Source organism: Brachionichthys hirsutus, chromosome 7, assembly GCF_040956055.1.
Source record: "Brachionichthys hirsutus isolate HB-005 chromosome 7, CSIRO-AGI_Bhir_v1, whole genome shotgun sequence".
NCBI classification, from domain to species: Eukaryota; Metazoa; Chordata; class Actinopteri; order Lophiiformes; family Brachionichthyidae; genus Brachionichthys; species Brachionichthys hirsutus.
Genome location: NC_090903.1, coordinates 8024868 through 8040484, shown reverse-complemented (window position 1 = coordinate 8040484; position 15617 = coordinate 8024868). Strand labels below are relative to the sequence as shown.

Sequence of the window (15617 nt, the reverse complement as noted above, 5' to 3'; positions counted from 1 at the left end):
GACTTACTCTTTAACATAGAAAAATATTATACCAAAATGAAATACAAATATATATATATATTAGAATCTGTTAGGCATTTCTATATAAAGGGGTGGTCAAAGGGTTGGGGGTGGCTAAAGGAGTTAGGTTACATCATGTGACAAAATATAACAAAATCAAAACAAATCATTATGAGAAAGTAAACAAAAAAAAAAAAGGATGATTCTACAACCTTTTGTTTTATACCATTTATATTGATACTAAGACTCTCAAGATATTTGTTGGCAAACTTCTCCACACATGCAACTTCTTTTTTTTTTTTTTGCACAAGTTTAATACTGCTGGCATCAGGAGGCTCAGGGCTGAACGGCCTCCTGCTCGACACGAGAGGGGTTTATGCAAATCATCTTGACCCTGAAGCTGTGTCTGTCGGGCGGGGGGGGGCTGATAACCACAGCAGCTCCAGATCCATTCGCTGTACAAACAGGCTAGATAGTTGCACCACACAACCCTTCACACGACTGTTTGTAGATGCATGTTTGCCGTGAACGCCGGACGGTGCGCTGAATAGAGATGCGTGACTGTGGTCTTCAGTGCTGCTCGTCAGTGCAGTCTCTCTCTGCTGTTATGGAACAGCAAAGAACTGAGACACCAAACCACTCGGCCTCAAAGCCACGATATCCGCATCGGATTATGTGCATATGTGGATGGGTGACTGTATCCTGCCAGAATTTGCAACACCAACTTTAACTCGACCCAAACCACATCCAACCCCAGTCCAGGTAGGGGTTCCATGCGAAACGGTCCAGCTCTCTTCTCAACCCCCCGTTTCTGTCCTTTTGTCTTTGCCTCTATTGCTCGTTTTTCAGCCTGGGCTTGACCCCCACTGACCTCCACAAAGTAAAGGTGGTCGATGGTGGCTCGGCAGAGGCCTCACAGATGGATGGGGAGTTCACACTGGGTAATTTTGGTGGGAGGGATGCCTCTCTCTCTCAATGCAACTGGACCCCCATCAAACAATGTTGTTTTGTTGCTGTTCTTGTTGCTTCTAGACTGTTGCTCATGATGTTGGCTTCTCTGTGTTACTCTTGGTCACACACCCTTAGAAGGGGAGGAAATGTCATATTTTACAAACATTGTTGTCTATAATATATAGATAGAGGTTTTATATATACTCTTTATACTCTCTCTCTTTCCCTCCCTCTCTTTCCTCCAGTCCTCTCTCTCTCTTCCTTCCTTTCTGTCCATCTTCTGCTCAGCAGCAGGACAGGCGTGTGAACGGCGCTACATGCAGCCAACGCAGCCGCATTTGATGGTCTTTTCCACTTCCTCGCTGAACGAGGTCCCGTCGCTGCATTCGAAAGTGTATTTCCGGCGTTTCATCCGTTGGCTGGCGCAGCAGGACCCCGTGTCACAAACTCCGCTGCACTCCACCCAGGAGACCACGCGTGTTGTCTGGCAGATAGCGTAGCCTCTCTGTACCTGGTAGAAGTCTCGTACAGGCTCTCCTCGACACTCAGACTCTAGAAGACAGGGACACGGGGACACAGGTAGGATCACTGACTTCATGTCTCTTCCTGATTCTCGGTGGAAGCAAACCAACCTGCATCGCAGAGCTCCCCGGTGTAGCCACTTTCACAGTGGCAGTAGGCATCGCCCGTATCTGAGATCTGGCAGCGACCGTGTTTGCAGGACAACCGTCGGCAGGGGTTGAACAGCTCTCCCTGTTGGTTACAGAGGGCGCCACGGTAGCCGTCTGCACACTCACAGCGGTATGACTGGGCGTCCAGAGGGATGCACTTTCCATGGACGCACCTACGGACCAATCACTCGAATCAAACCTTCTGCTCAAATAAACTCATTTAAGATGAAGATTCATTCCAAACAGCCCTAAAAATTCACTTTTCAGGGGGGCAGAAACGGGGATAGTCATCACGGCTCTCTCCGGATAAATCCCCCACCCTCTTTTTGTCCACCTACGTTGTACATATGTGTATTTTTAATTTATTGTTATTTTGCAACTGTGGATACATTTATTTTTATTTTATTGGTATTGTTAAATTTGTATTGGTATTGTTAAATTTGTATTGTTAAATGTCGATGATTTATGTACTAAGGACTTTCAACGGAAACAAGACCGCAAGGGCTTTTTTGAAATGCTCCTCTTAGACAGGATGTTTGACTGTACTTGTACTGTAATACATACTACTGTTTGACTGTACTTGTACTCTTAACATTCTATCTAATAAATATAATCATCATCAGATGAATTTTCAGCACTGAAAAAGGGAGAACTTCTTTAAGAGTGCTCGACTTTGGCGTTTCAGTTTAGTAGATCTATACTTCTGTTCCACTACATTTATTACCTCCTCCAAGGAGGTTATGTTTTTTTTTTCTGGTGTTTGTTTGTCTGTCCCAAGTTAACTCAAAACAAATCTGGATGAAACGTTCCCTTTTTTTTCACTCCCTATTTTCTAAGGGAAGAGAGCAGGATCTCTGCAGGGCACTATTAAATCTTATTTGCTGACATACTTGCTGCCCTGACAGGGGCCGGTAGAAGGCTGGTCGCAGTGTGGTCCGCTCCAGCTCGGTTGGCAGTGGCATACCGGTCCCTGGGCCGCATCAGGCTGGCAAATGCCGTGCAAACAGTAGATCTTCCTGCAAGGCTCGCAGCCTGGTACGACACCGGGCTTCATCTGGGTCTTGGTGAAGTCCTGGAGCTCGTTGTTTATGTACAGGTTCTGAATGCATCCGTGGAAACTGGAACCGTTTTGGATCTGCCAGAGCCGGAAAGCGCTCGAGTGTACGTCCACTGGCATGCCTGCAGGAGGAGGGAAAGAAAAGAGAGGATGTTTACAGGTGTGCAGAGAAGAATACTGGACCACAAACGGGATACAGACAGCTAACACAGGGCTGGAATGAGTGTGATGGTAGAAGACATTTTCAAGCACGAGTGTACCAACCGTGCATATAAAATGTGTCAGATTAACACACGCAAGTCTTTATAAGAGTCAAATTTGATATTTTGAATATGCACCACAGGACACATTGTCCTTGAAACAGATGACAGCAAAAGGCAAAGAGTGATGGGGCGACGTTTTCCTGTCGCGTCGTTTGAATGAAGGGCAGCGCCGCGCAACATGACAGCACATCACTGAAACCCGCTACACAAATGCTGAGCCCCCAAAACAGGGTCTGCACAACGAGCTAGGAAGGCCTTTTCTTCTTCTTAATTTTAATATCATTTCCTAATTTGAGTGGCAGAATCACAGATTACAAATAAATGCAGTGTCATTTTGAGCAAGCAAATCCATGCAAATACAAGACAAATGTATACAAGACTGTGTGTGGTAGTTCACAGGATAATCACTTCTGTGTACTTCACACACTCAAAATGAATTGCCCTTACAGTGGATCTATCCACGCACAGTGCTCACCACTGTATGTCCACCATAGGCTGTCGCGTCGTTCTCTAGAAGTGCGTTTTAACTTATACGTGAATGTGTTTTTAACAAATGTCCTACAGAGAGATGTGACTACAGCGTGGCGTCTAGCATACACAGTCCTGTCTGAAGGAGGGGAGGGTGTGAGTGGAGGACAGGATTGGGTGGAGGTACGGCTGGGTTTAGGGACCGCATGGTTGAAGGGAGGAGTTGGTTGCGGTGGTGACAAAGCGGAGGGGGGAGGGGTGGTGATTGACAGTAGTGTAGTAGTTAAGAGTGCCTGCTGAGGAGGGAGGTGTGTTCTGGAGAGGGCCCCTACCCCCCACGTATAGTGGAGCCTCCCCGTTCAGGGGCCGCACCGCCCCGAAGCTGTCCATTGTGGTAGGGAGACCCCCATCAATGGACAGGTTCACCATCTGGTCGAAGGTCACCAGCTCCACCTTGTGGAACTGGCCGTCGTTGATGGTCTCGGTGCTGCCGGAGGAACGGAAAGAAAGGACGTAAGACATGAAAACCGCGATCTGCACCGCGTTAATCTTCAGCCTTCAGAGCGTACCTGTAAATGGCATGTCCCGGCTGGCTGCCGGGGTCATAGCTGACCTTGACGTGACCTTGGTAGAGCTCCACTGCAATGTGATCATTGTCGCCGTTGTACAGCAGGATGCCATTATCCTCAGCTGTTGAAACCTACACACAGTTTGCATTGGGATTATTCAAGTTTCGGCAAACCGGCGTCACAGAAATCACCGTATGTTCAATACCTTTACACCTTCTCATAGTACCTGCAGCGTGATGTTAGCCTGAGGCCAGTCCTTCAGGTCAGACAGCTGTAGGTAGGAGTCTCTGTCAACGAAGTTCACACTGACCAACTTCTCGCAATGTGGTCCCCCGAATTCTGGAGGACACTGGCAAAGGGCTCGCCCTCCTCGCTCCACACACGGGGCATCGTTCTGACAATCAGCCAGCTCGCACAGGGACAGAAGGGATGGGGGGACCTCACACAACTGACCACTGCAGAAAAACGAGGCGCGGGATTCATTTGGGAGGATGATATTAGGATAGAACAGGGAAATAAGAGGACCTTAAAAAGAAAAAGCTCTTCTCACCTGTATCCTTCAGGACAGACGCAGGAGTATCCGTTCAGCTCATCCCTACACCGAGCCCCGTTCTGACAGCGATGCTCCTCACAGTCATTATAATTCAAGCTGCAGTCATCACCAACATAACCAGGAGAACACACACACCTGCAACACAGCAACACAATACTGAGGTCAAGATGGCACAACCGGCAGACTGCTCTGAAGTCTGTGTGCAACGGCGTAGTCTGTATCAGACGTTGGTGGCAGCCGACACTTACTTGGGTCCAACGGCGGTGATGAGGCAGGTAGACTGATGTTGGCAGGGGCTTCGACCGGGGGCGCACACATCCTGCATCTCCTCGCACATTTCCCCTACACGGAAACAAAACATTATTAAACGACACGGATCCAACCCATTTGTCAAAACGTTTATATTTTGCTGATGAGTCAATTAGCCGACCTGTATAGTAGGGGGGACAAAAACAAGTGTAGTTTTTGGCTCCGTCCATGCACGTTGCTCCGTTCTCGCAGTCGTTGTCTTCGCAGTCGTCGCTGTCGGTTTGGCAAGTGGAGCCCTCAAAGCCCGGTGGACACACGCAACTGTGACAACGCAAATACTTCATCATGCCAAGTTCTGCATGTCACACCTTCGTTGCTCCGATTCCCCGTCTTCCTCACCTGTATTCTCCCTCCTCTTCGTCATTCACTCGGCAGGTCCCTCCATTGGCACACGGGTTACTCACGCAGGCGTTCAGAGCCGTCTCACAGCTCTTGCCCTGAGACAGAGGTCATGTTCGTGTTTGCTATAAATGATGCACGCTAAGAGACCACACAGGGTGGGTGTTCTTAGATAAGTTCTAACCTTGAATCCTGGGGGGCAGCTGCACCTGTAGATCTCTGTCAGGTCGCCGTGACAGATGCCTTGGTTCAAGCAGGGACTGGACAGACAGGGGTTACACTTGGCCAGCACTGTAGTGTCCACATCTCCTATGGAAATGCCACCATAAAATTAATTCTATACAGATTCTAATGCTACATTTACACATTTTCAACACAATGGGCTCACCTGTGCATTCAAACTTCTTTGCAGGCGTGGTGAGCAGCAGCTTGCCCTCCATGCCGTGTGGGCTGGCACAGCGAGCGATGCCGGGCTCTTTGTAGCCGGTTTTCACCCAGTCGGACAGCCAGCGAAGGCGGCAGTCACAGTACAAGGGGTTGGCACCAATCGCACTGACGGAGCAGAGAGAACTTCATCACCAGCTTTGTTCTATAACGTCTCATTTATTTCAGTCACAAATTCAGGCTACGCCACTGCAGTACCATCCATCACCAGCAGATGCCTCTACACTCCTAAAAAACAAAAAGCACGGCAATCCCAATTCACTGAACTCTTCCAACTGGTTTTCTTGGCAAAGTTTAATTCTACCACTTCGTGCTTTACATCGCCTGGAGAAGAGCCTCTCGATTATCGGCCGGGTCTTAAACAGAATGCTCTCGTACCCGCCTCCGTCACGGTGGCCATGAATCAACGCCGCTCTGTCCTCCAAGTGGACGCACAAACACTCCTGAATCGATGCCGTTCCATTACTGTGGAACACGGGCTCATCTTTCAGGCCAAAGCCAATAGCTGACACCTGACATCTGCTAACATGCAAACCACTTGACTGCGATGGCGAATCAATGCCTGCCCTCCTCCCTCGCTTCTGTCCCTCCACCCTGTTTTTAATTCAGCCTCGACTCCCAATAATGCCTTTGTTTAATTCTCTCCACCCTCCTTACATGCGATCCACGTCTGACAGCGATAGCTCTATTGATCTGTGGACGTCAAGGGATGATGTGAATATCTCGGCTCGATGGCAGAGGGCACTCTGGAAACACACTTCTGTGTGGTTTCACCACAGCCGCACAGCGGCTCTGCGACACACACGCAAAATTACAGACATACAAAAACAAACACTAAAGTCCGCAGACCATGGAGAATGTGTGTGCGCTAGTGTGTGTGTATTTCAGAGATCTGACAGGGAGATGAGACAGTAGAAGGCCCTGTGTGTTCCCTTTAACCGCAGGATCACGGCTGATTGAAGGGGGCCTTGGCTCATACGAAGCCCACCAGAGAGGACTACAAACGGGCCACTGTGAGCCACACTCTGGCTGCCTGACCAGACCCCCTCTGTGCCTGCAAATATTTGTGTCCACGTGTTTAGTCAGTGGGGACGGTGTCGCGTGGGCTACAGCCGTGAGTGATCAAGCATCGGTACTCACAGATGGGAGAGCGAGGCCACGTCGTTGAAGATGCCATCAGGAAGCTCCGAGATTTCATTGCCATGGAGAGACCTTAGGGATGAGAAAAGGATCCTCTTAGATATCATTGCGTATCTGCAATCTTTTTATACATTACAAATGAATCAATCCTCAAGACCCTGACTGGCTCATTAATCCATAACTTAAATAAACACGGGCTGCTGTTTGGACAGCTAAAGGCAGGCCCAACAGGAACGATGCCGAGGGATGTATGAGTATTGCATGGGGTGGAAGGTGGCTGGTATTTGCGGTTAAATCTTGGGCAGCTGGCGAAGACGTGAGGCTCAGTGAGTCTGGAAAAGGCCGGTGTCAAGTTTCTCTGCCGTCTGGCTGGCAGGGCAAACAAGTGTCCAGAGGGGTAACAGGACTGACCCACATGCAGGACAGTGGAAAACATCAGCGTGACTATGTGCACAGATGTGCAGATTTATTCATGTCCTGGGGATTAATATTTGTGTGCACATGAACTGTACTATAGATAATTATTTTCCCTTGGTGTTCCCCGGGCCTTACATGGGATGACAAGCCAGCCGGATGACTGATGGCTTCTGTAATGGGGGGGGTCAGTCATTACCACCTCCGGCCCTCAGCTAACTGCAGGCTAATGTTACCGCAGTTCAGTCCACAGGACCAATACATGACACGTCTGCAGTGTGTGTCTGGATGAAGAGGAATTAAATACAGAGCAAACAAACTCGAAACCCAGTTTCTTTCTTATTATGATGTGTAAATTGCAGCGGCGCTCTGAGAGAGTCACGTGAAAGGAGGACAGACAGCAAGTCTGGTCAATGTCGGGACACAGAGCCATGCTGGAGAATGAAAGTGATAATAGACAAAGCAACTGTCTGAGACAACGAGCTGATTGACCTGCGTGCAGGGGGGGGGGGGGGGTGCTTATTAGTGTGGGGGGGGCAGTCGCGCTGCGGTAGCACGAGAACAGTCAGGATAGTGAGGGCACGAAGCCAGACGCGGAGTGCCAGCCAAGCAGAGATCGTATGGGAGAACGGAGTCGCCGAGTCTCCAGGAAGAAACCTGATCCACTCTCGTACTAACGTCCTCTTAGTTTCTCTCTGTGTCTTTTTGCTCTCCCTTTCTGCAGCTGCATGTTGTTACTGCGCTCCGTCTCACCTATGGGAACTTATTTCTTATTGCATTTGATGTTTCTGGACTAGCAAAAGGCCGTCCGTCGAACAATTTTCACACAGATTTGTTCACCTGCAACCGGTTAACTTTGTTTTGTGACTGGGAGTCCTTACGTGATTCACTTCAGCTCTCATGCAGAGAGACTCTGACATTCATCTGTTGCAGGCTTCACTTTCTTTTCTCGCTCCTTCCACCCAAACCCTGGCGTGCCACGCCCTAGTGTTCTCTCAGCTCACTCACCTCACACCTAATACCCAGCAGGCCAATTAGCATCTTATTCATCTGCAGCTCAAACCACAAGGACACACACTCACACACACACACACGTGTACCAAACACACCACATCTATGCCAGGCTAGGATCCCTGATCCGTTTGAAGCCCTGAGCGTTAATGATTCTCCTCCAGTTTACTACTCTGTAAAGCCAAAGGTGCAGCTTTGTAAAGGCGCTGGCACCTCAGCGCGGCGAGAGCGCCTCACTCCTCATCGGCTTCTGCAACGCACATTTAACTTTGAATCTGGTGTGTGGTCTTAAACTCATCTATTGAGTTTTGGATGTGCCTGAAATAGTGTGTGTTGTTTTTTAGATGTAATCTACTGAATCCCATTAAAAACATATCAATAAAATAATTTTAAGAATGTGTAGACAAATCTGAATGATTTAAATGGCACAATGGCCAATGATTGTGGTTCATTTGTCTGTAAACATCGGTAATGAATCATTTGCCCACCAGAGTCTACGAAAACAACATATTTCCACAGAAACCACACAAATTAAAACTAGTAAAAAAATGGCAAATATAAAAAGGCCCAGTTTGCAAAATCGGTGAAAAGAGCAGAAACATTGGTGAAGCTGCAGTGTATAATATGCCAAGATATAAAATAGCCACGTTTCCATGGAAACAACTTAAAACACTTTATTTGTATCAAAATACCAGGCTTATCATGGTTAAGTGTGAGGTTCAGTGGCACAAATGGACCAACTGACATTCATTGGGAGACCCGATGATTGATCGCAGCAGTAATAAAGACATCAAAGTTTTCTGCTCCGGTCGGCGTCCCGCCTGACGCTAACGTAGCGCAGACATTCCGTACGTGTGTGTGTGTGTGTGAGAGCTTGTGTATTGTTCCAAGCCTGTGTGGTGTGTGTCAGTAAGCTGTAAGAGGGCCTCACATGGCGTCAAGCGCATGAACACAGGGAACGTTTTAGAAGTGAAGCTGGCGGGAGCGAGTGAGAGCAGGAACAGCGGACGCAGCTTCAATAGAGATCAAAGCATCGCGCCGGGCCTAGAGAGGTGGCATCAGTTAATGACGGCCGAGCTTCGCGCTCATTCGGCGCTAAAGGGGGCTCTTAGGCTTTGTGCCTTGCAACGATCAGAACTGTAGTCAAACCCCGCCGTTAAAAACAGGCTTTGTTGTCAGCCTGCTATGAGCACACATGGAGGGCTGATTGTGTGCTCCCACACACATACCAACAGGCACCAAGCCAGTAGATGACAAGCATCTTAGCTATGAGCGCATGCATGCACACACACACACGCATAGATCATTTCATAAGGAGTGCTGCCGGCCTGGTTTGTGTTCCAGGACTAAACTGTTCATTTGAGTTAACGCGTTGGGCATCCAGCTGCTGTATCTTTGGATGCTCGTCCAAAGACCGGTTTAGTTTCGTCATCTATCCGTCGGACACATTTACATTCTACATCTCAGTTATTTAGCAGACCGATTCATCCACGGAGAGCCAATGGTCACCGAGAGTGCACAGTCAAAGGCAGGAGGCAGAGTCGAAACCATTACGGATAGCGGTGCAAAACGTTCTCTGGTGATCAGCGTCAGCGTGATTTTGTACAGTGGGCTGTGGGAGCGCGTGTTTGGCCCTAACGATGAGCTCGGGGTGATTAGAGGTGAGCAGGCAGATGTTTGAAGACGAGCGGCCGCTGAATCGTCACGGCAGGTTGCATGCGTGCTGATTCCTGAGCCGTCACAACCCTTCAGACTGTTCCAGGCCTCTTGAGTCAATCAAAGTCACAAGTTGTAAAGAATATCCTCCTTAATGATGAATCTGAAAGCATCCCTCTTCTTACTTTTTCAAAGTAACTCCAATTATTTCAAAGGAAGATTGTGATTTAAGTGCAGTATTAAAATAGACAACAAGTAAGTATTTAAAACACATGATTCGCATGGGAAATAACAGAAACTGGCGCTGGCAAGATACATTTTGTGTTTAAAATAGACTCTAGTCTGGCTCACTAAAGTGAATACACACATAAATATCATGCGTTTAAAATCTAAAATAAACTCACAGCAGCCGCAGAGAGTGGAGTCCGCTGAAGGCCATTTTGGGGATGCAGCGCAACGTGTTGTAGCTCAGGATTCTGTAATAAGAAAATACGCACATGCGGAAAACACGCATAGAAAATGTGACCGTTTCCATCAGGACGTTAACACTTGAATGAAATTGCAGCTCTAACACGGATCAAGACTTACAGGGTAGTCAGCTGGCTCATGTTAGAGAAAGACGAGTTGGTCAGAGAGTTGATCTTGTTGTTGCTCAGGTCTCTGAAGGGAAAGTGAAAATGACGCGGGTTTACTCTGCTGGTCTGCACGGTGTGAGCTTCAGGACACAGACAGAAAACAACTTACACTAGCTGAAGGTATTTGTAGCCAGACAGTTCCCTTGGCACAACGCTGAACTGGTTTCCATCCAGGTACCTGAACACAACAGAGACACAACAGATCCATCATGAGATAGAGGAGCCAATCGTCAACCCTGAAACCTCGAGGACGCTCGCGTGATGCAACCATGACAACCATGAGACTCTTAATGTATTTACTATCTCAAATAAAATCCTGAAAAATGAATTCCTTTTGCAGTTTATTCTCAAATGCACCGCAATGTTTTCCCGAGGCACACTAGCGTGTGCATTCGTGCACATGTCTGATGCGTGCACAGGCCACTGTGCTGACATCATGCCTGAAGCGGTGCAGCCGCCCCTCTGACTGGTAACACAAAATGTTACCAGAGGGCTGTCGCCTTGACAAAGAGCTGCTGTAAGGCCCCGGTCTCTGTGAGGGCTGCTGCAGGGGCTTTCTCCAGCCATTGTTGTTAGCTGTGCTGGGGGAGGGGGTGCTAGTTATTTAGGGGGGGCCTTTGGGTTCAGAGGTAATGATAGGTAATGACGGTGCAGAGGACACTTGGGATAATAATGGAGTAACAAACTCTTCAGATGATTAGATGAAAGCACTGAACAGAGGGGCACACCTGGTCACACCTGCTGGGACAATGACGGGCCTTCAGGCTCGCATAGTGAACGTGTGTGTGTGTGAGAGAGAGAGTGTGTGAGTGTGTTAAGTTAGTTTAGACCTCTTGAAGTAGTATTGGAAAGTTCCAGACCTATTCCATTCCATTCCCTCCCATCGCCATTGAAAACTGCTCATTAAAATGTCCTCTTGCTCCCCTTTGCTCCTGTGGACAGCCTTTTGGCCCTGACGCAAATATGTGCTCACACACACACACACACACACGTCTGCATATCCTTGGCTCTGAGTGTGAGAGTGACATCACTTCTAGCCCTGAGGGCTGCAGGGAACACAGAAGAAGAATGTCTGAGAGAATAACTGCAAGGTTTATTGATTCCTTTCCCCATTTCCAAATGAGGTCTGTTTTCTTTGCCTCCACCGTTTCAAACAACTCTTATCTGTCTCATACCTCCCAGGCTCCTTGTTGCTTAATTAAAAGTGTCTCCTATGGGTTCCTTTCCAAACCTGCCTCCATCAAAGCTCGACGCAGAAACAATAACACCTGGAACGACTGATAAGACGTAAATGCTTTTGGCGCCATTATTGCTAAGTGACTCACAGTTCAGTCACATTTCTGGGGATGCCCTTGGGCAGTGAGTGGAGGTGCTTGTTACTGCATCGCACCACCGTCTCCAGGCACGTGCATTCACTGGGACACTGGGGTCTGGGCACACAGCTCGACTCCTCTTGGCCTGGGGGGAAAAACAGAGGAGATACAGAGAGGGGGAGAAATGAAGAATGACCAAGGTAGGAAAGATACGGAGAGCAGCTCAAAGAAGAAGCGGTTGTCTTTGGTAAAAAGAGCATCTTAAAACGGCACAATCTTTATAGCTGGAGGTGAGGCCTTGGGACAATAAAAAAGAGGAAGTAAAATAGGACAGAGAGCAAGAGGAGCCTCACTAATGTATTATTGATCAGCAGGAGCAAAGAATGGAAGCTGTCCAAGGCCTGAAGACAAGTCTAGCATTCATTCAGGTGCAAATAGGCTGACCGGTCAATAAGGCAAACAGCTCGATGACTTCACTCAGCCTGGCATCGACCAGCAGCTTAGAAGTGCTGAGTAGCAATCTATTCAGTAAACAAAAGCGTTGCACAATGGCGGTCATGAGTTAAGATGATCTCAGACACTTTAAGCAGCTCTGACTCATAATGTATAGCACGGAAGAACACGATGAAAGTCTTCATCAGTCAGGTGCAGACTGTTAGTTTCATACGCGGTGGCGGTCGATCGCTGAACCGACGATGCTCGCCTCCCTTCCAAGAGACAGATCGCTTCATTTAACGTGGGGAAGCTGCAAAATAAACTTCAGACGTGGTCTAAGCAGACAACCTACCTTCCTCGCAGCGGAAGTCAGGCAGAGCCACATCCTGCAGAGGGATCTCCTTCAGGAAACCAGGACGCTGGCAGCGAGGGTTGCCCGTCACGATCTTACGACTCCTGAGCCAATCGCCGAGCCACGCCAGTCGGCAGTCACAGTTAAAGGAGTTGGCCAACAGGTTTCTGGGGGGGGGGGCGTGAGCGAGCGTTAGTGGGGTCGTAAGAGCACTGAAACATGAAACGAATGATTGAAGGTGGCGAGGAAGCCGGGCTCGCACAGGGTTGAGAGGGTCTGCAGAGTGTCAAAGGCTCCCGGGGCAATCGTGGTCAGCTGGTTGTCGTACAGAGACAGCAGACGGACGTTGTGCAGCCCTGTGAAGCTGTCGTTGTGGACGCAGCTGATCTTGTTGTTCCTCAGCATCCTACAGACAAAACAAAACACGGACCTGTAAGTCTGAAGTATTATCTTTAATGTCAATAATAGCAACAACTTGCGACACTCACAGCATACGGAGTCCATCAAGGCCACGGAACATCCCGCTCCGGACCGAGTCGATCTGATTGGCTGTCAGGTGAAGCTCGATGACAGATGACGCACCTTCAAATGCCCCGTCTTCAACCTCCGTGATCTTGTTGTTGCTGAGATTACTGTAAAAAAAAAAAAAAAAAAACATGTCAGAAAAGCACATGTGACGTAATTTTGTGAAAATCAAAGACGTTTCACTCACATTTTCTTTAGCTGGGAAAGAGTTTTAAAAACTCCCGTTGCCTCCAGAGTGGTGATCTCATTGTTATTAAGGCGGCTAGAAAGGAAAAGGTGAAAAGCTTTAACGATGCAAACACGTCCACGAATATTTTAAGCTCCCTTTAAATATTCGATGGGAGTATTAAATCCAGGGTTACATCTCAGTACTCTGCTCTCTCTGTCTCTTTTTTTTTTTAAACTAAAGACATGTTTTGCTCCTTCCTTACAGTTCGCTGGTGGATGCAGGGATGTGCTCGGGGACCTTGTTGAGCTTCAGGTTGGAGCAGTCCACCACGTTGGACTCACAGCGGCACTTGGGAGGACACACTGGATCGCTGTTACAGGCATTATTCAGACGTGCATCCTCTGTACCTGAACAGGAAAAAGTGCAAACATATACTCTTACAACACAAAATCACTTCAGTCTTATTTCCCATGACACTCCTGGTCATGCACACACTCCTTCCACAGGCTGTGTGTGAATCGCCTGTCCTGTAGCGACACTAAAGGCGGATTACCTACATGATCTGTAACCTTAAACGCACTGACGAACATCCTGCACTTTCTTGCTATCCATAGGTGAGCGATGAATGAGAGAGGGAATTGAAGGACAAGTTATTTTATGGAGGTGATTGAGCAGGAGCAGTGGGGTGAAAAGAACAGTAGCAGGGGAGACTGAGATAGGGATACCAAAGGGATTTGGACTTCCTGCTTCAGTGAAGCGGAGCACCCAGGGGAGAGAGAGGGGGGGTGGGATGGTGGAAGGTGGCTGGGATGATGCACATGAAGTCGACAGACAGGTGGAGGTGAGGAGACATAGAAATGGGGACATGAAGGTACAGATGAGCGATAAATGAAAGGAGACTGGAGGTGCAACCTGTCCTGAAGGTGGAAAAGAAAGAATGAAGGGAGAGTGGGACGTTTTCCTGCACCTCCCCTGTCTATAAATAGATGTTACGTGCCAAAAAGCATGCTACCAGTTACATCACAGCTACTCAATAATGGAACAGCCCTGGGATCCACTCAGAACTGTGTGTTCTGTGTCTATGTATGTCTATGTGTGTGCGTGCTGTGTGCATGTGTTCCATTCAGTGTTCCAAGTTTACCGTTAGGATATCGTTTTGTGCCCCGTTCCCTTTTGCATGCTCTCAATGGCGCACCTCCCTACTTTAAGTCCAGAGATTACGTCAACGGGACAACGTGGGACACCCGCACCGCACTCATGAGCAGGAAAACCTCAAACAGCCGGGACTGAATCCAAAAGTTGAGTATCAAAAATCTGTCTAAATAAATGGAGCTTCATTTGAAACCATAACCTAACCCCAAACCTTCATCCCTGACTTTATTAGAATAAAGTTGGAATTGGAAAGAGTGAATTGCATGTGCAGAAACACCTTCCTCTAACTGCCTGTCCAAAGTCTTTTCCTGCGGCTGTGCCCCGTCTCAGCTCGGCGGCCGGTGCGGACAGACACAGTAATGCAGGTCATTAAGGAACGTTCCCCTTGCCAGGCCAGACAACAGGAAAAAGCATTTCCTGCTGCAGAGGAAGCAATGAAAGTTCAGCACAGCACTTTGATCCTGAGGATGTGGAGGAACCAGAGGAGAATCATGAGTCATGAGTCGTCAAAAGAGCACGACGGTGACAGTTTTACTGAGAAGATTTGACAAAACTGGAGAAAACACAGGAGCGATTTGAGGTTTTTCCTTCTCTGACTCATCGCTGGAGCTGCAGAAGTTCTCATAATTCCCTGCAACTTGCTTCCTCAGTGCCAATGCAGTACGGAATTCTCACGCCATTAGTACATTTGTGCGTGGAGTGCATGATATGTGCATTCTGGAGGCTTTTACTGTTATCATTCAGGGAGGGTGAAATTCCTATTAATCCCATTTGCTTTTGATCTTTCTCCTGCTAACACAGTACTCCCATTTGTTATCTAAGCCATTGTCAAGCTTTATCTCATCTCAGCACACAACTGCACATTAATTTACACACGCGCACACACACCTACACCTACACACACACACCTACGTAAAAGGAGTGCCGCACACATCACTGCTCATCCTAGTTTATTTCTTGTAAGTGCTCTTGTTAAGATTTCAGGAAACGCCCTCTGATAGGAATCTGGGTCCTCTGGTGGGCTTTATTATCTTTAGCTTTCTCTGATAGAAAGCACACACACACTCCCTCTCCTTTTCTCCCCCTCTTGGTGAGTGTCTGTGCTCACGCCAAAGCAAAGACTCACTTCCCTTTAACTCTATCTGCTGAGACTGCTGGGAAATCAGAAATGAGGAGGAACAGACACTCATA

General features: G+C 48.1%; 1 protein-coding gene across 1 annotated transcript in view; it reads right to left on the bottom strand.

Annotated features, from left to right (window-relative positions):
* Positions 1-1217: 1217 nt before the first annotated feature.
* LOC137896253 (slit homolog 1 protein-like) overlaps positions 1218-15617 on the bottom strand; it is a 72291-nt gene continuing 57891 nt past the window's right edge. Inside the window, exons 16-37 of the mRNA XM_068741788.1 lie at positions 13537-13681; positions 13293-13367; positions 13069-13212; positions 12843-12986; positions 12581-12747; positions 11806-11938; positions 10590-10658; positions 10434-10505; positions 10250-10321; positions 6765-6836; positions 5569-5732; positions 5365-5489; positions 5181-5278; positions 4963-5102; positions 4781-4874; positions 4530-4667; positions 4206-4434; positions 3980-4110; positions 3704-3897; positions 2513-2801; positions 1584-1795; positions 1218-1503 (exon numbers count right to left, since the gene is read on the bottom strand). Coding sequence (XP_068597889.1) covers positions 1265-1503; positions 1584-1795; positions 2513-2801; positions 3704-3897; positions 3980-4110; positions 4206-4434; positions 4530-4667; positions 4781-4874; positions 4963-5102; positions 5181-5278; positions 5365-5489; positions 5569-5732; positions 6765-6836; positions 10250-10321; positions 10434-10505; positions 10590-10658; positions 11806-11938; positions 12581-12747; positions 12843-12986; positions 13069-13212; positions 13293-13367; positions 13537-13681 — 3146 coding nt within the window. The 3' untranslated portion in view covers positions 1218-1264. The remainder of the gene's footprint in view (positions 1504-1583; positions 1796-2512; positions 2802-3703; positions 3898-3979; positions 4111-4205; positions 4435-4529; positions 4668-4780; positions 4875-4962; positions 5103-5180; positions 5279-5364; positions 5490-5568; positions 5733-6764; positions 6837-10249; positions 10322-10433; positions 10506-10589; positions 10659-11805; positions 11939-12580; positions 12748-12842; positions 12987-13068; positions 13213-13292; positions 13368-13536; positions 13682-15617) is intronic.